The 25,130-nt window shown below is 42.4% G+C and overlaps 1 protein-coding gene across 2 annotated transcripts in view; it reads left to right on the top strand.

Moving 5' to 3' along the window:
* The window catches only part of RSPO3 (R-spondin 3), a 58,323-nt gene extending 34,497 nt beyond the window's left edge, over positions 1–23,826 (top strand). For both annotated transcript variants that reach the window (XM_005487743.4, XM_074537849.1), the window contains exons 4-5: positions 390–587; positions 22,656–23,826. In XM_005487743.4, the coding sequence (XP_005487800.1) occupies positions 390–587; positions 22,656–22,849 (392 nt within the window). In that variant the 3' untranslated portion in view covers positions 22,850–23,826. The remainder of the gene's footprint in view (positions 1–389; positions 588–22,655) is intronic.
* Positions 23,827–25,130: the final 1,304 nt, after the last annotated feature.

The following is a 25,130-nucleotide window of genomic DNA, read 5'->3' as shown; positions in this document are numbered from 1 at the left end:
ACCCAATGGCTTCACTCACCTTTCACACAGGCATGACCAAAGTTTATTCCACCGAAGCTAAAAGGGTTTACACCTCATCAAACCAAAGTCAGAACAAACCCCAGTAATTGATTCCACTGAGACCAGTAGTACTGTTATTGCCTTGCTTCAGGAATGTAATTACAAAACAGTGAGTAGAAAATAGTAACTGTTATAATTATTTGACATTATTTTGTGCTGCATATCCTTAACAATCCAATTTCTGTCAATTCATTGCTGCAACTCACAACTGATTAATTCCATTAGCTTTTGCCACCTTTTGGCTGATGCAGAATGAAAATAATGTACCATATGTATTCTGTATACAAAAACATATTGGTCAGTCTAAGTTTATTTTATGTTTATTGCAGTGCACTGTGAAACCAGTGAGTGGAGTCCGTGGAGCCCTTGCATGAAGAAAGGAAAAACTTGTGGTTTCAAAAGAGGAAATGAAGTGAGGGTCAAAGAGATCATACAGCATCCATCAGCAAGGGGAAATCCTTGCCCAGCTACAACCGAGAGCAGAAAATGTATTGTACAAAGAAAGAGATGTCAGAAGGAAGGAAAAGGTACCAAGTTATCATCATCATAATATGAGATTGATATTGTGTTGTTTTAATAATTCACACCTGAATTCTTAGGCCTCAATTTCAGGCTTTATCAAAGCTGCCGTTGATGTGGTGGTTTCTGGGCTGGAGAGAATTGTGCCTTTGCCTGCAGTAAATAAAATCCTAACACTGCTCAAAAAATGTGCTTTGTGTGATCTAGAGAGGACAGGGTGGGCCGGAAGGGAAGGCACTTTGTCTCCCAATTCTGTCTGCTGAAAGAGTTGCCAAGATGAAAAGTTGCATTGTAGCGCTCAGAACAAACAGATCCATCATAAAACATGTCAGGGTGGGTGTTGTCTGTTGGGTATCAGGCAGCCAAGTTTCGTGCTTCAACAGAGGGATTCCTCCAAAACAATTCCTATTTCATGCTTCCCTACAAGAGTTTAACTCTTGTAAATGCAGTGCTGTGGCCTCTCTCCCAGCCTGAACTCTTTTTACTAGCTCTGGCTGAACAACATAACCTGACCCTCACATCTGCATCTGGGTCATCGAGTCCCAGCATGGGAGAAAGATCACAGCATTGCATGGCAGACAAGCGAAACTCCACTTGGTTTCACCCAAGAATCAAGGCTGCCAGCAGAACTGTCCCTCCATGCAAGGCAGCTTGTGGGACTTACTCCCCAGCATGGCAGTGAGAGAATGGCATCACATGTGTTAAGACTGGGAGATGCTAAAAAAGTTTATGAAATATTAATTTACATAAATTCCACTCAGTAGATAACTGTTGTTTGATTATTCTTTCCTGCTTGCAGAGGGGAAGTTACTTGATCTGTCCTCAGTGAAGTTACTCTGGTAGACACAGGAGGAACTATAGACTATTTCCTTTTCTCCATTCCTTCAATTTCCCCATCTCATCTATTTCTCTCTTTCCTCCCACCCCTTCTGAGGGTGAGTAGAAGAGGTGGAGCAGCTGAGCCTCCATGTGAACATCTGTGAGGCAGCAGTAGCTGCTGGTACCAAGTAACAACTCCCTGTTCCACTGTCAAATGATGGCCAGGCTTCCTGCAGATGACTTAGGGAAACGCTCAAGGGGCTTGGATCTTCTAACCCTTTTGAAGGTTAGCTCATTCTCTGGGGATGCACCTCATGAGAAGGGCAATAATGTTATTACAGAGAGTCCAAATAAGGGCCACAAAGATGTTGAAGGGCCTTGAGGGAAGCCATATGGGGAGCAGCTGAGGCCCCTTGGTCTGTTCAGCCTGAAGAGGAGGAGATTGAGGGGAGATCCCCTTGCTGTCTACAGCTTCCTTGTGAAGGGAAGAGAAGATGCAGACACTGATCTCTTCTCTGTGCTGACCAGTGACAGGACCAAAGGGAATGACCTGAAGTTGTGTCAGGAGAGGTTTAGGTTGGCTATCAGGAAAAGAATCTTCAGCCAGAGGGTGACTGGACACTAGAACAGGCTCCCCAGAGAAGTGGTCACAGCACAGCACCAAGCCTGGCAGAGTTCAAGAAGCATTTGGACAATGCCCTCAAGCACATGGTGTGACTGTTGTGGCACCCTGCTCAAGGCCAGGAGTTGGACTTGATGATCCTTGAGGGTCCCTTCCAATTCAGCATATTATCTGATTCTGTGATTCTACAGTTAGAGGAAGGATCTTATGGACCAGATAGCTACAGGTGACTCTTCCTCACCCAAGAACTGGTATATCCACTGATCTATAGGGCATAGATGTCACCTCTGCTCCTGGGGTCAGGCAGTGTCCTGAAGAGGTAGAGAAATGTACCTGTGTCAAGGTCACAGTCAAGACAACCTGTTTACTGATTCCCTTTAGAAATCCTATGGATTTCTATGTTCAAAATGTCCATGCTTGGTTCTCTTTCTACACAGTGGCACAACTTGAAACAGCCTCTCATTAGCCCACTGTAACTGGGGAAATAGTCCATTTTTTTTCCCTACCAAAGCCTAATCTTGACAGAGATGAAAATATAGGACTGAACTGTAATTCTGGACTGTGAAACTGGGTTTTTTTTGAGGCGATGATATTATGTGTTTGCTTATAGCAATTTGGCAAACACTTCAGATTGGACAAGACATTTCTCTTTGAGAAATGCCTGCTGTTCCTGTGTAATAAGAACTTTAGAAGAAACTATTCACGTATTTTGCTATCCATTCTTATTTTATGGGATTTGAGCCAAACCATACTTGAAAAATACTGTGCACCACAAGAATTTGTTCACAATCATGAATCTTTTTCTTCCCTTCTCTTCTGCAGTATGTATAAAGGTAGGCCTTTTTCCTTCTTTTGAGCAAGTCAAAGTCGACATTCTAGCCTGTCTTATGCTCAGTAGATAATTCCTTCAAATGAGGAACCTGTGTTCCCACTCTGACTCTGCCTTTGGGATTTGTATGCCTGTGTCTGAGACCCCTTTTTTTTTTTTTTTGTTCTGACATTTACGTTCTCAGTATTCACAGAAGTCTTTCACCTTCACATTCATTGCTTCAGGGAGATGAACTTTTTTTTTAAGAAAGATAATTCTTAACAAAACTGAGGAATATCACACATGAAACATTAGGTTAAAAGAGCATAATTCAGAGATGAATTATGGTGATAGGCTAGGAAGGTAAGAATTAAGCTATAAGTTGTCCTTCTATTCCTGCTGAAATGGGGAAACAAAGCTTTCCAACTTAATCTCCAGGCAACATATCTTCCCTACTGCTACTGTCCCTTATTACACTAAAAGAAATTTTTATTCCTCTTTGAACAATAGAATAATTGCCCAAGAAAGCAAGCCAGGCTCTGTTCTTAAGGCTAGCTGTGCCCTGTCAGTGAGTGCAGAAGGAGGTGACAACAGAAACACTTGAAAGGAAAGGGAAAGTCAATAAGTTTGTATTTACTGTTGAGAAATATTGAAAAGGCTGTTTTGTATTGTACAGCTCCCCGTGGCCACTCGCCATTGCTTCAGAGTTGAACTTCCATGGCATTGGCTTTTGAAGCGTAGCAGAGCCGGCAGTGACCAGCAGTGCTGCTAATCTTTTCTCCATGACCATGGAGAGAGGGTCAGCTCGGTCACTCTTGGCTGTTTCCATGTTGGATGGATGTCTGTGGCTGAGGGATTTAGGTCAAAGACCACATGATGACGGGGTGTGCTCGTCACAGAGGCCTCAGTGACTTTGCTGGAGACGTTGAGGTCAGCGACAGGATGTTACTCAGGGAAGGCGCTGCTATCACACAGCAGCAAGGACACGTCTCTGGAACAACCACGCAAAACGAGATAAAGCAGATGAAGGGAGCTTTTTTTCTTTGTTTCCATCTGCTGGTGTGTCACTGGAGCTGATCAGATGTCTTGCAACCCTTCACTTCCCCTTCACTGGCTATGCAATGATGTTTTACTGTGAGAAGATGATAATATTTTCAGAATGGATGCAAACAAATGGGAATAATGACGATACAAATAGCTCAATTAACCTAAAAGATTTTTAAACTTATTTTGGCACTAAATTAGTTGATCCCAGTGTGATCTGACATGGTAATTCCCATTTGTTTTGCATACAGGCTCCTTTTGTAGCTCAATCTCATCCAAACCTCACAGTAATTTATTTCATCATTCTCCTCTTTTAATCCCATGATGTTGTGTTCTTTTTAGTCTGCATGATTATATAATATTAAGTTCCAGTTTTTTCTTCTTCCTTTCTTTTCCTCACACTTTTTGTTTTGTTCACCCAGTGCAGTGTACTGTAAGTTTTACCTTCCCACACGTAACATGTTCTTGGCTCCTACCCTCCATTGACAGATAAAAATTTAGACACGTGTTTCCTGTATCCATGTCTGTTAATGGCAAATAGATGTCCTGGAAAAGCAAAAGAGCTTTCAGAGCTCCTCAAACACTGCAAATTATCCATCAATATTATTTCTTTGCCTTAATAAATGTGCTCTGGCCTAACACAAGTCCCTCTGGAGTACTGTCTGCAAATGAGATTGACTTTATTGGATGAAAGACAAATATTCTGAAATTCCTATATTCTGCATACAAAAGTATTTGTAGGGAAAGAATTGTATGTTTTCATGACTAATTCTGCCAAGAAGAGAATATTCACCATATGACTTTCTGTTGAGTCCCAACTAAACTTCCCCATCAATCAGAGAATTTGAAGCACTTTCAGAGAATATGTTTTGATCAGTTTGAAGATAATAAAAGAACTCATCAAAATTATGAACAAGAAAGACACCTTAGAAATCTGGGTATTATGCAAGCTAATAGATAGATGACATTGGTTACACAGCTGCATTATTGTAAGCAAATAAATACATTTCAATTGTTTCTCGTTCCTATATTGAATTTTTGCACGCTGGTGGTGTTTTGATGTTCAGAAGACAGAAGCAGTAGTAACTTAACTGTGTCCCATTCTGTGCCAATACAAACCGAACAAAGTTCCTATTCCTACAGGCAAAATTTCAAGCATTAGACATGAAGACATGGGAGGGTGAATGTAGAATAGCATGTTTCTTTTTCACTGTGGAATGTAGCAGTTGTCACCTTGTACAGTCTGAAAGCAGGATACAGTTATGAGAGGAAGAGGGATAACTTTAGTCAAAATTTAAAAGACTACAGCCCCCTGGAGGTAAGGTAGCTTGTCAGCTAATGGTTTAAGCTCTAAGGAGAATAGAGACACTATGCTATGATTCTTTTTAAGTTTACAGCAGGAATAAGAGAGAGAGAAATGGCTTTGAGGTAAGGATCTGAATTCTAGACAGAGACTGGTGAACAGAAGGGAACTAAGGGAACAAGATTTGTTGCTAAGGAATTTTAATGAGGAAGTGCATAAATTTTGGGTACATAAATTAAAATAATAACTTCTATACTGTATGACATACATGAGTGAGTATAAAACTGCAGGTTCCATTAAATAGCCTAGAGAACTGAGACTCAGCTCATTTCTGTTGTTTGTACTAGTTCTTCCACCTCTTATATGTCCACATAATGCTTCCAAATACATTAATCAGATAATGTCTGAAGAGGCTTCCAATTGGCTGTGGTGTGAGGAGGGACTCCAAGCAGGATGAGTGCATTTCAGGGGAGCCACAGGTCAGCCACAGTAAAACAAAAATTGGATTTGAAAAATACTCATGTTCAATACTAATTTTACCTAGTCTCGGCAAAATTGGGTCAGAGCAGTGTTTTATTGTGTTGATAAATGTGTAGTAATGGCTGTACATCTACTTATTCAAATGAATAGGCTACCCCTATACACTCCATACTCCAAAGATAAATTCTCTTCCCAAGGCAATGGAGTTGCACACCACTTCAGTAATTCCTCAGAGTACTATTTTTAAGAAAATATTTTTCTGATTAAAAAAAAAAAAAACTACAATTTTAAATATTTCTGGTATTGACTACTTTTACTTAATCAAATTTAAGTCCTAAGCATGGCTATGTAGGAAAGTAAGATATTCCTATCACAGTCCATTCCACAAGTCACATCCTCTCACTCATATAAAGCTCAGTGGCATTTAAAACAAGAGGGCTGGAGCATGCGAGCCAGGGAGACATCCCAGTACACAGTTCACTCTTGTAACTGTGAGGGATGGGGTGTCCTGTGTGAAGGTCACTAGTGTGGTTATGGTTAATGACCTTACCCCATGGCAGGTCACAGGACTTCTGAAACCTCAAAATGAGCACGGAGCTAATTACTGCATCCCTGTGTTTACATACTGCATATGCCAATGGGCCCTAGCTCTGGCCTTTGCGAGCCTGAGTTACTATAATTGAGGAATCTGTCTTGTGAAGAGTTTGGTTGTTTATTTTCCATTTGTTGCTGCCAAGAGGGCTTCTCATTTCCTTTCCTTGCAAGGGTTTTGACTCTTTAACTTTAACACATTTCCAGCCTCCAATAGTAGGGCTGCTGAGACCGGGAATCCACTAGCTGCAGCACGAAGGGAAATGGCATCCTGGGGATACCCCAAGCGAGGCAGAGCACGGTCAGCACCCAGCTGCCACTGCCACTGGCCAGAAAACATGGGCACAACCTGGAAAAGACATCTGGAGAGCAGGCTTCAGAGGGAAAAATATGGCCAAAATGAGTCAAAATGATTTGTGAATCCAAAATAGCTAATAGAATAGTAGAGGATATACTGACTAGAAATCAAGGGCTGAAAAGGCTGGAAAAAACTATTTGTAACATTGTAGCATTTTAAAGATTTGATCATAAGCAGTTTTGAAAGTTTTGCCAAGTTACTACCTGCAAACAGAGACATTGAAATCTGAACTAATTAGTAGTTATTTTAAATTTCATGACAAATTATTTTGTTTGTGCTACTGTGAACATTAGATTCTCATCAAACCTCCCAGTTCTGACAGACACACATGAACCACACAAGCAGGTAGTACACCCATGCTGTGTGCCCCTGTATTTATGGTACTACACATGAATGCACACCCTCTGTACATGTGCACCATGCCAAGGTTGTGATCTCTGAACAACATGCATCCTGATGCACTGTCAGGTGAAAATGGTTGTGCCCTCAGATATCAAAATTAGTTTAAGCCCCGCAGGGTGCTGGGCTGACACTGTCTCTGTGCTCCTTGGAAGATGTTCTCCTTTCCTGCTACTAGCTCCTCTCTTGCTACCTTCTGCTTCCTCCCTGTCCTGGGGACCCTGGGAGCACTGGGGAGGTGACTCAGATGCCCTGAGGTCCTCTGGAGCATGCTATAAAAAATGTGCTGGACATGCTGTTGATAAAAAGCATCAACCTCATATTAATAGGAATAGTGTCAAAGCTGAGACAGAACTATGTGGTCAATTGTTCTTGTAAGGGAACTGAATCAGAAAAAAGTTGATTGCATTCTTTTATTAAAATGTGAACAATGTGAGAGCTGTCCTCCTCAGATCACTAAACCAAATAAGGGATAGAAATCAGCTCTTTTTCTCTTCTAATCTTCCCTTTTGGTGCCTCCTTGTGCTCCAGAATTGGCTAGCTAACTATATTTTAGATGCCTGAGCTTTGTAGGAAAATCTGAAGGGAATACAAGCCCCTTGAGAACCCATCCTCCTCTCCTTTGCAAAGTATCCATCAGGTATTCATTCAGCACTAAATTTCTAGCACCTACCTAAACTCTTCCCTCTTGAATAAAAATGTTTGGGATTGAAAGCTCCAGCTTCAGAAAGTGAAACCCACAACTGTGTCTATTCCATGAAAGAAAAGAAGGCAGAGGTCTGCTCCATGCCCACAAAGTCCAGGTCCACCTTCTGGCTTGCCACCAGACCAGCTGGGGCTATTCCCTCTGCAGCAGATATGACAGGGGAAGAGGGCAGGTCAAACAGAGTCCTTAAACAAACTCCCAGTTATGTTACGCAGACAGGCAGGAGTCTGCCTAGTCTCTGATCTTCCTCCCTGGCTCAGCTGGGAGCAAATGTGGGACAACTTATTCATGGCACCTTCACTTTCAGTGGCTTCCCATCGTGTCATGGAGAGGCACACAGGAAACTGGGAGCACTCTCCCCTCTCTGCAGGGCTGCAGGGCAGAGGCAATGTGCAAAAGAGCAGCATGCCATTCTCTCCTACGCCTCATCCCTTCCTTCCTCTGCCAGAGCATCCTCGCATACCCTGCTGGCCTTCTATCACAGCTCACATTTAGTGCTGCTGAAGTCCTTCCCCTAACTCCTAGTGATGCAAGGAGCACTTTCTGAGGAAGGGACATGTCACTGCTGGAAAAGGAAATGAGGCTCTTCTAGGATGTGTGCCACAGTGGGACACCATCACAACTTCTTTCTGTTGATGCAGAGCCCACATCAAGCTGTTTTCTCACTTTTGGACAATCTTGCTACAAAGTAAATGTGAAGGGACATGGCTGCTGGGAGCAGGCTGTCACTGCCTGGAGACCTAAACCTTTCATTTTTTTGACCTGAGTGTCCTGGAAAGAGGAACAAATGCAAGAGAGAAGTTTGATAGGGCATCTATCAAATTTAGTCCAAGAATTCAAAACATTTGGGGTATGTGAGCTACAGAGTAAATCAGGCTGTGGATGTTTCAAGTCTAATGGTGACACATCCAGCACTGTTTAATCAGCTAAATCCTGGGCTATGGAACACTTCCATGTATAGCAATGCTGTTATAACACTGCAGTCATGGGCAGCATGGCACTCATTCATTATTGTGTTACAGCTGCCCTCATTTCAAGGGCCTGATCCAAGACTCACTGAAATCCCATTGACTTCAGAGTACTGTGGATCTAGCCATAAAGCAGGGATTTTCAGCATTCCTCTGTAACAAAGTGAAAACAAAGGAGCACTTTTTTGGCCGCTGCTTCTCCTCATCTCTCTGGATATTTGCCTTTTCTTCCCCACCCAGACAGCTCTGTTTGTTTTTCCCCACCCAGATCTCTGCATCTCCAGCCTCATTGTCTCTTCTCAGCTCCCTCTCCCAGCCAGCTCTGACACCTGATGTAGTCTTTGGTCTGCTTTGGCTGCCACGTCCCAGCTCCCTTTCACCTTCATAACTTTGAAAAGGGTATGAAGTTAAACACTTGCTACCATAACCTTGTGTTATAAAGGTCCAAGGAAGCTTCAGAACATTCCCAATTAGATGGTAACAGCCAGTGTTATTGTCAGAGATCCTAAAGACTGGGAGAGAGGTTGTGGGAATCTCTATGGAAGATTTTTAAGGAGGTTAGACAAACAATCATCAGAGCCAGCCTAAGTATAGCAGCTCAGATTCATAGACTGGTAAGGGACTAGATAATTTTTTGATAAGCATTTATAAAATGGCGACAAAATCTCCACAAAATTTTCTTGCCTGTTGCTTTCTGCAAAACTCCTACAAAAAGACAGCACACTGCCTATTTACAGAGCACAAATCTAAGTATCCTGTCCACTGACATCAGTATAAGGCCTCCTGCTGTCATTTACCAAGGTCAGACTTTTATTTGGGCCTGACTCAAAGAACTGAAATCAACTTTTCATCATTTTTGTCCAGTTTAGTCATTTGCATTGCAGAGATATCTGTTCATGTTTCTCCTTGCATTCACCAGCTTTGAATAATTGTCACAGGAAGAGTAGAGGGCTGGATTTTCTTGCTAATTTACGAGAGATATAAGGTAGCAACTCTCTGCCAATGAAAATGTGTCATTTTTAAGAGCAGATGAAGATATGGTCCATGAGGGGCATATTGCTGTATGATTAGGCCTGAAAAAAAAAAAAAAAAAAAGGACAGATGCAAACAAAAATTCTTTTCCAGTAATTTTTGTTGAAGCAATTCTGCAGTGACAAATTATTGGAAGAAAAACCCCAACATTCTTCATTTAAAAATGTGGTGGCCATGCAAGATTCAGAAAAAGCATTTTCTAAATCTTCTGTTCTTAGTTTCTTGAAATTCAAAATGGTAGCAAAAAAATTAACTGGTGTTCCATGACAGAAACATATACAGCTAACATTAAGGTCAGAATTGTCCGGTTATCTCGGCTGTTTGAGGGGCCTGGAAAGGCCCGTGGTGGCCTTGGGGCAGCCCGCGTATCGAAGGACGAGAAGAGGCTTCAGTTCTTCTTTCGGTTTTTATGTTTATTAATTGTTTATCTAAAAGATGTTCTTTCAGCCGAACAGAGATCTGCTCAGCAGTCAGCCATGAGCACACTGTCTGCCCTCCGGGGCAGCCACCTATCTTTATACCCATTGTTACGTGTACAATATTTATCATTTTTCCCCAATACCATTTATTCTTATTACTCGGTGCACTCTCAGTAATAACCAATCCAAAGGTGCCACCATCACCAAAGAAGATGGAGGAGAAGAAGAAGAAGAAGAAGGACAGGACACACCCCAATTCCTCCATCTTACTCCTCTAAACCCCCCTGTACATAAATCCTAAACCCTGTGTCTCACCCTCTAATTAACTAATCCCTTCACCATTCACCCCGGTGAAGCCCTCATCCTTGTCGTCTCCTGTGTAGGACCAAAGTCCAGCCACCAGACACTTCTGGCAACATCCCAGGACTCCTGAGCCCCCCAAGGTGGTCTCGGTGGCTCAGCACCTCAGGACTGAGATCCTGAGATCCGACAAGAATTTGACAATTAACTGTGGGGATTTTCTATTGTTGTTCTGTTTTACAAGCAAAATGACCCAGTAATGAAATTTCTCAATTCTAATCTAATCCTCCCCAATATCTACAGCAAACAGTAGCCCCAGTGTAAAGATTTACAGCTACAGTTATGTCTCTGCTTTGTTCTTGAGTGTGTATTTACTTCTGCCCATTTGCTTTCTGAAATTCTCTCTCATTTGTCATCTGAAGAACTCCATTTAAAACAGGCTTCAGACATGAAACACAGCTACATTCCTGAAACATGAGATGAACAACCTTTAATTCATGCAACCTTTCATTTACAGTAATGTTTAATGGATGGGCTGGTTTCATTATGGACAATGCCTCTCCCTGTCATTAGCCTGCAGAAAGGGCTAAAACTCTTAAGCATTTAAAGGAGCTCCATTTCAGGCTCTGTATTCCCTCCTCCCCTCCCTCCCCCACTCCCCATCACCCCTTGTGACTGCCCTTTTTCTAAGTGCACAATCTAAATGCTACACTCTGCAAATTGCACTTATTGCTGGCTTCGAGCGTCGAAAAACCCTTCTGAGCACTTTTTATACAAACCCTCACAAGGTCAGAGTTGGAAAAATCTCAGCTGGTGGACTTGGATCCCATGAGCTAGTGACCATTTATAATTAATATTAATGAATGGCAGATGACAGATGTTTATTGCCTAAGCAGAAACGTGCATTGCTAAACCAGAAGTATTTAGTTTAAATCCAGAAGAACTGACTATTTCTTGTATGGATGTGGGCTGGTGGTGGGGAATTCCAGTGAGTGATCCAGCCCTTGCTACCTTTAAGCATGAGCATGGAAACAATAATTCTTTAAAAAAGAATCCTGAGCCCTCTGTTTGAAGTACGACATTTGGTCCTTCAGCAAGGAGAACTCTCTGTGCACTTTGGCAGCTCTGATTTGCAGCAGCAGTGGCTTTTATCCATAGAGTCTAAAGCACCAAAATTAAGGAACTCTTACCTCTGCTTTACACTTCTGGAACCTGAGGAAGTAATTTAAATATAGTATTATAAAGAAAAAAAAGTCTTTGTCACTGAGGAAAAAGGATTGCATTCCCAGACACAGTATATTTTTTGTTGCTGGATTTTTTTTTCCATAGTGGTCTTAAATTAAACTAAAGCTATGATGCATAAATCTTTCAAGTTTAAATGTGACACAATGGAAGATGTAACATGGAGATGGAAGAGTCTTGTCTCTGTGAATACTTCAGGCTGATGGAATCTCTGGTTTTGATCTGAAAGAAACTCTTACAGCACATAAATTAACTTCCTGGACATAGAGACATCTTGGGTAACATTTTCAAAAATAAAACAACAATTTCAAGTAACTTCTTAGAGTTTCTGGTTGAGGTTGGAGTAAGAGTCTATTTGTTCTGAATCCCTTGGACAAAGCATCCTGCTCCTTATAGTATCTTGCTACAGTATGTGTGCACCAATATTTGCTGTTTTCTTGATCCTGAGATTTTTACACTATCTGTAAGCTGTTTCTGAGTATGCCATTCCAGACCCTTGCAAACTATTATTTGGTTTGGTGGCTGCAGGTTGGTCTCAGGTCTTATAAAAGAGTGCCAAATGAGTTGCTAACAAAAGCAGATAGTGCTTAAATCTGTAGAAATAGTGAGCAATTTCTGCTTTTGGCTGAAGCAGAATTTCTTGGAGTAGGCAAGAAAATGATTAGTTACTCAGTTTGAAAGAGAATCGTGAACATATTTGGTGACTGCTGTACAGTGGGCTTCCTCACCTGGAGGCAGGAAGCCACTGGAGAGAGAGGCTGCTGATCCCCACAGTCCCAATTTTCCCCAGAGAGGCTAGAGAGGATCCTGACTTTGTGCTATACATCGTTGTACCGAAAATATCACTTGCTCAACTTTTGCATCAGGCTCCTTAGAACCTTTCTTGCATTCCAGCAGTTCAGCTCCCATAGCCAGCCCTGCTGTACCGGTGCACACACACCACAGGAACACCGAGGGCTGTTACCATTTTACCAGCACTGCTGCAACACTCCCAAGGCACCTGCCAAGCTGAAAAATAAAACATGCAAGTTGTGCTGAATGGCCATTGTGCACTGCTGGCAGGATCTGTGTGAGACAGGACACGGGGCAGATCTCCTTGGGGAGCTGGATCAGAGGTTCCAGACCTTCCTTAGCACCTTGGGCTGCCCTGTCATGAGAGGCTGCATCTCCTCCAGCCTTTGGGCCACAGGGACTTGCCTGCATCCATCTCAAGAGCATGGCAGTCAGTTTGTGAAGTATCCTAAGTGAAGTGGGCTCCAGTGATGCACTGTCACATGGCAAAATCATTCTTCACATTCCACTTCCAGCAGCTCATAAAGCTGGCTGCTCACTTCAGTGTGCAAAGCTGTGTTACTACAAAAAGCCCTAAATGCAAAGTTCATCCTCAGAGGAATTTAAAAAGAATAAACTTATCACATTCTTGGGGAAGGAAAAAAAAATAAAAGAAGGCAAGACAGCCTGGATAAAATTCACATGGACAACTCCTACCTGTGATTCATGTTAAATTGAAGAATTATGAGCAACGCTAAAATATTTGCATTCAAGTTCCTTTTGTGCATATCCACCACAAACCCCACTTAGAAATACTTTTTTAATACTTTATAGGCGTTGATTTTCCAAATAAATGGAAAATACCAGATTACCAGAGTCATCACATTTCCCAGAAATTTGCTGATTTCAATGAAGTCCCAGTTGAAAGTAGGCAGGTTTTTGAAACAACCTTGCCTTTGTGTTTCTGCCTAGTATCCTTTTAGCTTGTCCATTGGGTTAGCCTCTGGCAGCCCACCTGGCACGCTGACAAAGACTCAACAGCCTGAAAACCTGAGATCCCTTTGGCAACTTAGTCCAAGATTCCTAGGCTTCATTGGGCTAAACTCTGAATCCTTCTGGCATATAAATTCCCTGAGCCTTTTTCAGAGGCAGCCCAGGAGTCTTGGTGATCCCAACATCCTTTTCCATAAGCTTCTCTCCACCTGGTAAACTGCCAGGTGTTCTCTCAATAGGTAAGAAAAATCCTTCAAGAAACACATGGAGATGGCCAAAGTTAAATCTCATGTCACCCTTTTAGACAGGGAACTTTTGGAGTCTTGGATCCACATGAAATTTAGAAGCCTGACCTGTCACTTTAATCAATGTGAAAATGTATTTGGAAGTATTGGCACTACTTAGAGAGGGGAGGATCAATGCTTTGGCCAGCTGAAACAGTACACACACACTGGAGACACAAAACAGAAAGAGACAGTCAATTTTCAACACCTTGACTTGAAAAGTATCCTTGAAAACAAATTCTCCCTTCAGTTACACCAAACACCAACCTTGGTGACCTCTGTGTGTTTGAGCAAGTACAACACAGAGGTCAGAATTGGGCCTCTGGTGAATTTTGGTAAAAACAGCCTGCTTCTCTGCTGATGGATTTGTTGAGAGGAGGATCCATCAGGAGCTGCTGTCCTCCTGTATGTTACCTGCTGCTGACAGGCTGATCCAGCTGTTCAGCTGGACTGGAGTGCACAGGGACTCCTGTCTACCTGTCAGCACAGGTGTCACCCCAGGCAGAAATGCAAACAAATAATGCTCAGAGTGGAGGGGACAAGTGAACCGTGCCAAGGGAGGCCAAAGGGGCATCCTGTTGACTCCTCATCTTCCTTGACCTTCCTGGCACATCAGAAAACTTAAGAAAATGTAAGGAGGGGACTCCAGGAGGAGGGTATAGGTGCACCTATATCAGCAAATGAAATGGTGGAAGATGCCCAGGCTCCCTGGTTCTGGTGTATAGTACCAGGGCAGGAACTGCTGCCTTGATTCAAGTGTTGGAGTCAGCACTTGCAAAATGCCTCCAGGATCTGTACCCAATCACCAGTATAGCCCAACTCTGAGTCAAGGCTGATAATGGAAAAAGGCATTCCTTGGGATGCACCCAGATATTGGGGTCATATAAGTATCATCTAAATTACTGGGTTCCATTGAGGCAATCAGTTTAAGTAAAGCCAAGGAAAACATCTTTTCTCACTCATCCCTCCCTTCAGAGCACACTGAGCACAAATTTGAGAAGAAATAAGTTTCTTTGGGGGTTTTCTCCATTTTGCTATTGTATTAGAAAGAGTTTAAATGCCTGCTGAGGCACTAGCATCTGTCTCTTATCATGTATAACTTTACTTGATTATTTCTAGAGCAGCAGACTAAACATGCAACTCTGACATAATGCAGCATCACATTATTATTTCTGGTTTGTTCAAAAGACTGCACCAGCTGAAATAAGTCTCTAAAAAAGACTATATTTATGACCTCAATCCAAGCTAATGGGAGGGCTTGGATTATTGGTGACTAAAAGGAAAACAGGTTATTAGAGATTTTTCTCAATATCCTGATGCTCTAACAACAAGGTAAGGGCTTTTACTACCAATCACTATTATTCCCAATATTTGTTCTAGTTCCTGGTTCTCCAAAGAGGCCCATCAAGTGGATTTGGACACTCATGGATCTTTTTCCCTCTTTTAGGAGAACTGTAAAAACCCAATTCCATTAAGAAGTCACCATTAAATGTCTCAAAAGAAGAAAATGCCAGTTTCCTTAATATCAGCATGGTCTAGGTAATTTCCTGTCCTAAGGAATGGAGAGTGATTTTCTGCTCTGCTAAACTGCCATTACTTCCCTGTCTTTGGAAGCTGTGTTCAGACTTTATAAGCTGTGGGTTCTTATAAGATGAAAACTGTTATGTAATTACAAAATTGGTGTTGTTAGCATGTTAATCCTGATTAAAACAAGGCTGCTAGCAAATTCCCTTAGTCCCAACAGACAAGCATGAAGGGAATAAATCCCCACAAGCATTTGTTTGAAAAGGCGGCAGTAAATGTCTCCACAAACAGCAAACAGAACTCATTATAGGAATCCTCCTTCCCTGGCTGCTTCTTTGACTGGAGGATATTCTATTTTCAGGCACTGGCAATATCTTTTCTGTGGTACTGGAAGGGCACATCCAACCAGTTTCTATTGCAAGAGGTCATCACAAGCCAGGGATTTTCCATAAACCTTGCTTATGAGCTCATGAGTGTAGAAGTGTCATTTCCCAACCATCCACAGAAATGATATCTCCTGACTTCCCATACACCTAACAGGATACAACCTTACATACAACCTTCCAACTACAGCAGTGAAAAACCCAACATCTCCTGTCTTGGTGTAAATAACTGGGTCAGCATCCTCCCATTCCTCTCTGCCTGCTTCATGACAATGGCTGTGGTGCAGGCCCCAGCTATTTCTGTATTTGGAAACAACATTCTCATTCCTGCTAATGTGCCTCCTTCAGCACTGCTCTTGCAAGGACAAGCTAGCACACACAATGTAAATAAGAACATTTTTCAAGTGAATGCAATCTAGTAGCCCAGATCCTATTTTCAGAGGCAAACAAACCTTAAGGATCCTCATACAAAGACATCTAAAGTCTACATCTAGAGAAGTGTTTCCATTCTTCAGAGGAGATAGGACACGTAAGAACAAGTTAGTCATCAAGTCCCACAATACAGTTGCTCAACCATAAGTATCAATAGCTTTTGAGTTATAGCATCATCATAGAATCACAGGATGGTTTGGACTAGAATGGGCCTTAAAGATAATCTAATTCCAATCCCCTGCCATAGGCAGGGACACTTTCCACTAGACCAAGCTCTATCCAACCTGGTCTTGAACATTTCCAGGAAGGGGGCAGCTACAGCTTCTCTGGGCAACCAGTTCTAGAATATCTTCCTTATATTTAATGAAAACCTATTGTTTTTCATTTTAAAGTCATTCTTCCTTCTCCTGTCACTACCTGCCTTTGTCAAAAGCCCTTTTCCATTTTTCTTCTAGGCTCCCTTTAGGTACTGAAGGCCACAATTAGGTCACACCAAAGCCATCTCTTTTCCAGGCTGAACAATCCCAATTTTCTGAGTCTTTCCTCATAGGAGAGGGGCTTCATCCCTCTAATCACCCTGGTGTCCCTCCCCTGGACTTGCTTTAAAAAGTCAGTGTCCTTCCTGTGCCTGGGACCCCAGAGCTGAACGCAGTGTTCCAGGCAGGGTCTTACAAGAGAGGAGGGGCAGAATCCACTCCCTCACCCTGCTGGCCACGTTGCTTTGGATGCAATCCAGCATACCATTGGCCTTCTGAGCTGCAGGAGCACATTGCTGGGTTATGCCCAGCCTCATCCACCAGCATTCCCAAGTCCTTTTCAGCAGGGCTGCTCTCCATCTGTTCACTGCCCAGCTTGTACTGGCACTGCGAGTTGTGGCAACACAGGTGCAGCACCATGAACTTGGTCTTGTTAAACCTCATGAGATTCCCAAGGGCTTTTGAGCTTGTCCAGGCATCCTGGATTATCAAAGATCACTACGTAGAACTATGGGTATGACACATGTCTTAAGCTCTGTATCCATCTAGACTGGTATGGAAACCAGGTAGGCTACCATCATGCATCTCAACAGCAGGAGAACCAAGGTTTGGCCAAATTACTTGCTCCTTGAATGTCTTTGTAGACCTTAGCTCTGTTAAATTTTTTACCTATATTCTCTTCAGCATTTTGGAACAACTGCAGCAGTAAGGCAGGCCAGGCAATGCACTGTCATGTAGCATCTAGATTGTTCTGAAGTTGTTGACCCTCACACTCTGGTTACTTGGAAATCTAGTGATTATAAAATAGGGCCACAATAACTAATGAAAAAAAGAAGAGAAAAAAAAAGAGTGCTGTGAAAAAAGTTATGCAGTTATGCTGTTCAAACTTCAAAAAGGCATAACAGATGAATCAGCCACTTGTGGCTTGGGAATGAAAGGAGAAAGTCCATTGCATCACTGGGCAGCCGGGGGTTTGGAGGGATGTTATCTTGGCAAGTAGTGTGAGTACATGCTACAGGCTATGTTCCAGAAAAAAAATGTGTCACTTTTCTTGAAAATGAGAATGATCTGCTCATTTGCATAATATGGCATGACTGTATTGTTGACAGAGCTAGAGTAAGGGAGTTCAGAGCCTGGGGCTTGCTTCTCCTCCTGGCTTCTTTGCTCAGCATGGTTTCTTTGCATCATGCTGTTGTTGTCCAGGCCACATGATGACGAAAGCATGACAGACTTTTAGTCTAAAAATGCCTCTGAGAAGGGTGTGGACAGGTGGGAAGGAGAGCAATACAGTGTAGTGGCACTTAACCTTTAGATTTTTGTCCCTGTGCCTCATGGGGTACAGAGGGATTGGGGCACTGGTACTGCAGCACCAGTGCTGACAGTGCTCTGGTAGCCAGGAAGCACCAAGAGGTCAGACAAGGCTGTGAGGGGTGTGAAAGCACACTGTGGCACGTTACAGCAGTGGCTTGTGGTCTTTAATTGCAGCTTTTCAGCTTATTACAGTGTAGTGAGGAGGATTTGTGGTCCGTGGTGACAGTCACAGTAGAAGCAGTGGGACCCTTCCAAAGAGGGGCCTGTTACATCAGTGCCTGTAATCCCAACAGGAGCAGTGCCATGACCTTCTTGCTCCTTTTGCTCTCCCATAGTAAATGTCTTCATGGGAGTGATGAAAGAAATACAATCATCACAAATGTCTGAGGCCAGATTCTCATCCCTCTGGGATTTCCATGAAGCCTACCCTGTAATACTTCCCCTCCATCAAAGCGAAGCAGTTTGCACAATCACATTTTGTGTCTTCCTATGGTGGTTTGGGATTTCAGCACCCAAGTCCCCTGTAATAATTTCAGCTGAATATAATAGGTGGAACTAAGTGGCAATGCTTAAAACATAAGAAATCTGTCACCTGTGGTAGTTAATCCCTGTCAGCCATGGTTTTCTAAGTAACTCTGTCAAACTGTGCTTTTGAGCACCAAGGCCTCCCAAGTCAGGGCCAACGCATCCTCCCACTAATCCATAAAATACTGCTACAGATCTGGTGGAAATACCACATCTGAGGAGATAATGCACAGGCTTCTCTGAAATACCCTGGCTTGTTTAAATAGATGTATTCAGACATGGATTGCGTAAATACAGACTCAGGAATTTCTTTGACCCGGGGCTATAAAATATATTACCAAGAACTCAGCACCTTGAATCTGATTAGACATGTAATTATATTGTTATCCAAACTAATTTCATGTCTGCATTTAATTTGAACTACTGCACTTCTCAAAATTATAGCAAGTCATCAATATAGGAATTTGCTATTATTAGAAGCAGCAAGGTATCTCCTGTGTACCAGAAAACTCACAGTGCCTGCAGATCAATTCTTCCAGTACAGTTGTCTGTACAAAGCTTTAGTTCCAACATAAAAGCTACTTTAACACCAATTAATTACTATATTGTAATATATATTGCAAGTATTATACATTCGCAATACAACAGTTATTAATGTATTACATTCGTAATACAATAGTGCAATAATATCAGAGATGTATTAGATTCTCACGAATACTTCTCTGATATTATATATATTCTCTTCATAAGCAAAACACTCTATTGGAAAATATTTCATCTCCTGTCTAAAAATACTTCGCCTATTTTGTTTTTTTATTTTTAATTCTGAAGGGTTGTGTTGAATCTGTAAGAAGAAATAAACGTTAGTAACGTTAGTGCATCATAGCATGAATTCCGTGACTCATCGGGAGAGTTCACCCGCAGGCAAGATGAAGCCAAGACAGGCGGTAGAGCGGCAGGAAGGGCACGGGCGGGAGCTTTGGGACACGACTGGAGGGGACAGGGAAGGAAGGAACCGGGAAGGGAACCTGCGGGAGCCGCCCCCGCCGCGCCTGGCGCGGAGCCGCGGCGCCCCCGCGCGGGCGGCACGGGCACTGCAGCACTGCCCGGGGAACCGGCAGCGACCGCGCCGAGAGAGAGAGCGAGAGAGCGAGGGGGAAACTCGTGCGCATAAAGTGTTACAGGCCCGGGAGAACGTTCTAACAAGAACATTCTTCGTAAATGGAATTGAAATGCCAGGAGAATCTATTCCTCCAGGTCATGTTGTTGCATCGTTTACTTCTTCAACATAGTTTTAATAATGGCCTTGCCTTGTCATCTTCTTTAAAGGCAAAGTAGGTCATAGAATGGTTTGGGTTGGAAGGGGCCTTAAATGTCATTAGTTCCAGCACCCCTGCCCTGGGCAGGAACACCTTCCACAAGACCAGTTTGCTCCAAGCCCCATCCAAACTGGCCACGAACACTTCCAGGGATGGGCAGCCACAGCTTATCTGAACAACTTGTTTCACCACCCTCACAATAAAGAATTTTCTCCTAACATCTAATCTAAAAATCTTCTCTTTTAGTTTAAAACCTCTCCCCCTTGTCCTATCACTATCTGTCCATATAAAGAATCATTCTCCATCTTTTTTTAATACTCTCTCTTTAAGTACTGAAAGGCCAACTCGTATTCAGAGATGAACTTGTAAACATAATGGCCCATGAAATTTTTGCACTTTTCATTTCACAGATAGACAAATGCCCAAATTTTCAATGAATTTCCATGATATCTGGTACCCAGTTCAATGTGCTGCTATGAAGAGAATTTCAGCAAGTAGAAGAAAGAAGAAAAAATATTCAGGAACAAATCTCTGGGAAGAAGAGAGAAGGGATATGAGCAGGGAGGGTGATGTACACAAAAATATATCCCAATGCTAGCAGAGAACTGCTGGTAGAACCTTCTCTTGGGTCAAAACTGAAACACAAACTGACTAGGAGTAACATTACACTGTCACATAAAAATTTTCATTTTTAAAAATAGTAGTGAAAGGAACAAAAGAACGAGCAAAGATGACCCTTCTATGCTATATTGCTTTACCATAAAAGTATAGGTCTAGAGGGCAGATCTTTTCACAAATGGCAGCAGAATGGAAGTGGTAACATTAAACCATGTACAAACTGCACAGAGGACTCCAAACTAGCTATCCTCAGAGTAGAAGAGAATTACGACTCGGTTTTAAGTATTTTCCAGAGATCAGTTTTCCTTGTCATTTGTTAAGATACCAGTTTGATTAAAACAGAAACAGTAAAGCTGTGCCTAGATAAGTCTCTAGTTAGACAAAGATATCTTATTCTTAGTATATCCACACACATATAAATACATATATCCTGGTCCATGACTGAATGGGAAACCATTACATGTCATTCCAACACACTTAAAGAACTGTGGCTGGGAAGTCACAGCTGAATGATTTTGGCTAATCACCAAGTGAGTAATGTCAAACACTGAATGTCTGGACAGTTTCCATTCAAATAACATTTCATCTTGGGCCAATAGTATTTACAAACCACTGGAATGAAATGCCATACTGTCATTTATCCATTAGTAAGAGACAGCATTACAGCTGGGTAAAATGCAGCCTTACGTCTGCATGGAAGTCTCCTAGTTCTCCCAGTGGTGGTAGCTCTTTCTGAGCCTCCCACACCAGTTCTGCAGGTCTCCCCTGCTCACCTCTGGGCATCTTAGAGGGCATTTACAAATTCAGAGAGGGATTCAGCAGGTATGTGGGTGTATATTCAGGTAATCTCTAACTGGTTCCCTGAAGTTTAAGGTGTACTTTTACATTTAAAGTTTTACTGCTCCAGTAACAACAAATGGTAAAGGCAGATATTGGTCACTACTTAACGTGTGTATCCAAACTTTCCCCTGCTCTCCAGTCCTAGGCAGTGGTGGTAAAGAATGGAGAAGGTGTAGAATATTCCCATAGAGCTACACAACAAGAAGAGCATATTTTCACATCTTGATCTTGCTCCTGCCTTTCTGCATTCTCTTCACCTCCTCTGAATCTCTATTCCTTTATCTGACCTGCACCCTGAACCTCCTTGGATGGTTATCTGTTCTCAGAACAAAGCCACTTCCCCTGCAGCTACTCCCTTATTGTGACATACTCCCACAGAGCTCAGTGAGGCATCAAAAACCACTGACTTTGGTTTTGAGGCAGGAATGGGCAAAATTGATAAAAATTTAGCACCCTCAACAGCAAGAGCTACTGCCAGGTTTGTGGAACTCCCCCCATACTGGTGTAGGAAAGCCTGGATTATCTCTGCTAAAGTTTAAAAACAAAAAATATTCTCTCTGTAACAAAGAAGGCCAGATTACTAGTATCATTATTGAGATACCATGAAAGAGAGTTTAGCCATGATGTTTTTCAATACTTGTCCAGAAATTTCTCCATGTAAGAAGGCATAGGGGTCAGTATGACATTCTATCAGGAAAGTCTCCAGAGAAGTTGCCTTTGAAGATATCATTGAGATCCATCTAACTGCAGGTGAATTTCAGCTGCATAGCTCAGTAGTTCCACACAGACAAAAATCTAATCTGCTTTAGGCTCATGTGGACTTACAAGTTCAAGCCAATGTGATTCCTGCACTGGTTTGTAAAGAATCATAGAATCACAGAAATGTTTTGGTTGGAAGGGATCTTTGAAGATCACCTCTGCCATGGGTATTGGCATCTTTCACTAGATCAGGTTGCTCAGAGCCCAATCCAGCCTGACCTTGAACAGATCCAGTGATGAGGCATCCACAGCTTCTGTGGGCAGCCTGTTCCAGTGCTGCACCACACTCAGCATAAAAAATTTCTTCCTCATGTGCAAGCATAAATGTACTCTATTATATCATCTCCACAGCCAATATACAGTTTTAATGTTCCTAAGGGGACCATATCCTTTATGGGAGAGGTCTGTAGCAGCAACAAATTCCTCAACATCTCAACCTGCTTTAAAGCAATAAAGTATTTGAATACCTAATTATGTGACAATGATCTAGAGTTTGAATTGAGACACATTTTAGCCTGAAGACCATCACACACCTGTGCTGGAGCAGACACTCTGCAATGGGATTCATGTTGCAATACCAAGAATCCCCTGGGATGTGGGTGTGGTGATCAGACACTTCCAAATACTAGTGTCCAGCTCCTAATGGGAGCTGCTAAACCAGGGCTGGTTTCATGGGTCATGGCAAAGTGAGGGACTCAGAAATTTCAATAGTCTGAGCAAATCTTCTAATGTGCCATAATTTCTTTTCAGGGAAAAAAAATAGGGAGGAAAAAAGGAAAAAATCCAACAAAGATGAAAGCAAGGAGACAAGACAGGAAAGCAAAGGGCGAGCAGCCCGAAGACAAAACCGAGAACAGAGGGAAAGCAACAACAAAACGCAGCCGAAGAAAAGGAAAGCCTCAAACAAAGAACAGGACCTGGCACCAGCTGACACTGCACATTAATGGCCCTCCATGATTGTTTAAGTCTTATGATGCTGCTATCTCTTCCAGATCGCCCTGACAGGTGTTCCAACCATTCAGGCCGCAAATGGACAATGCTACCAGTTATTATTAAACTTTAAACAACATTCCAAATACTTCCTATATTCTCCAAGCAACCATAGTTTATTAAAGAGATTGACATGAGCCAAGGAAAAAAAAATCTAAAGATGGGATCCTTTAAAACTGTTATATTATATGCTTCCATGCATCTGTAAAAGGCAATTAAGAAATTTTGTATATAATAATAATAATAGGGTATAAAATATAGCAATATAATAATGAATGACTTTCAGATGAACAATGTTCTTTTTCTTTGTAAAATATTTTTCAAGTTATTGTTTAAGTATGAGGCAAGAGATATGTCTAAATCAAAGATGAAAATCGTATCCCTTCATATATTGTACATAATTAAGAGAAGGAGGAAAACATTTCTGAAGAGCCAGTAGGAGCCCAAGGTTTTACAACCTCTGCTGGAGCAGGATGGGATTGCCCTGTGTTTTCCCGATCCATGCTCCAGACATGGGTGAGAAACATCAGGAGAAAGCCAGCAGGGCTTCAGCTGCTGAGGGATAAGAAGCAGAAGCATCTGCAGCTTTGAAGACTGAATCCCTGAGGCAGAAGGAGACTGAGCTGAGCTCGAATAACACTCTTATCTGTGGACAACACAATGTTTTCTGGTCTAAACAGTGGTACCATGTGCTGTTTTATGCTTTTTATACCTATGTGTAACTTAAGTCTACATTTCAAATCTTCTGGTGAATGACAAATCGTATTTGTAGGAGACAACGTTGAGTTAATAAAAACCAGAAAAGTAGATCATGTAAGTATGTGTTTTTCACAGTGATGGTGTCTTTTTCTGCTGGGGAAGGGAATAATTTCATAGCTTCACAGACTGAAGAGGACACAACTTACACCCACACTGTGCATCTAGCAAAAGAGTATCCACGAAAATAAATTTACCAACGTATACAAATTACAAACTTCTGTCCAATTTTACTTAAATTCCTATTCTAGTTCTTCTCTCTGACACAGCAGAAGTGAAAGTCTCCATTGCTCAGTGGACAAACCAAATCCTGTGGTACCATTCAGGTTTGTTAAAGGCTAGAGCAGCCCATCAGTGAAACACAGGTTATGCTACACACTGATTGCTGCCCAGAAATGGACTTACCCTTTCCAGAAACATGTTGAGGAACCAACATACCTCACAATTTGTGTTCTGTTGCCATGTTTTGCCCAATGACAGCTGTCACGGGGGTAGCAGCCCACGCACTGTGGAGCGTGGACTAGAACAGGTGGCAGGAGTCAGTTCCCCTCCCTGTTCACTATTTCTGTTTCTCACAGTGAGTTTGACTTTAAAAAATACTCTGTCCAACACTGAAGCCTGTCTCTCAGGCTGAGGACACCTGAGTGACAGGTGCCAGTGACTTTCCAAGTAATATCCTAATCATCCAGACAGCAATGTGGGATGGTCTCCTACAGTTTGCTTTGTAAGAGCTTTGTCTCTAATGATACATGTAGATGCAGTAGTCTAACCACATGGTGTTTAAGGCTTCCACAGTTTGCCTCCTACATTAATGAAAATTCATTAAAACTTTCTGCAACTAGTCCCTGATTTTATGCATTTATAGTATTTTTTTCAGTCTTTCAGAAGACTGAACGGCTGAATTTTACAGGGAAGAGTATCATGTAACACTCCTCACACACAATGGCATCTGAATGGGTAAGAGAGCAAAGCAGGGTGTGCTGAATGCCTGTGAGGGGCACCTAGCAGAGGGAGGCTGGAGCAGGGGTGACTATTTGTGAGCTCCCAGCTCCATTGCATAACTTGTTTACATCCTCCTCCAGAGTGGTTTGGTCTCAGTCTCCCACTGCTGACCCAAGCAGCTGCAGTCAAATCCCACCAACATCTTCCCACCTTGTTGGCAGCAGCAGCTGAGGAGGAGCTGGTCTTAGAGTAGTGGAAGGTGCAGAACCTGTGTGCACCACTGAGGCTCTGGGTGATGGTGAAGGAGAGAGAGGAAAGGAGAAATCCTCATGCTGCCAGACTCAGAAGCTGGCACCAGAGGAGGTGCAAGTAGCAGTTCTGGGCTGAGAGGTATTGGTATCACAACAGAGAGGGGAACCCAGTGCTTCAGACTCTCTCCTACAGCTGCAGTCATTCATCTGTCTGCAGTGCTGGTGGGCAAACAGGGATGTTCAGCTGCTCGGAAAGAATTTACTGTTCAATTTACTTCCTCCAAAG

The sequence above is a fragment of the Zonotrichia albicollis genome, chromosome 3, assembly GCF_047830755.1.
Source record: "Zonotrichia albicollis isolate bZonAlb1 chromosome 3, bZonAlb1.hap1, whole genome shotgun sequence".
In the NCBI taxonomy this organism is placed as follows: domain Eukaryota; kingdom Metazoa; phylum Chordata; class Aves; order Passeriformes; family Passerellidae; genus Zonotrichia; species Zonotrichia albicollis.
This window is presented reverse-complemented; position numbering and strand designations above follow the sequence as displayed.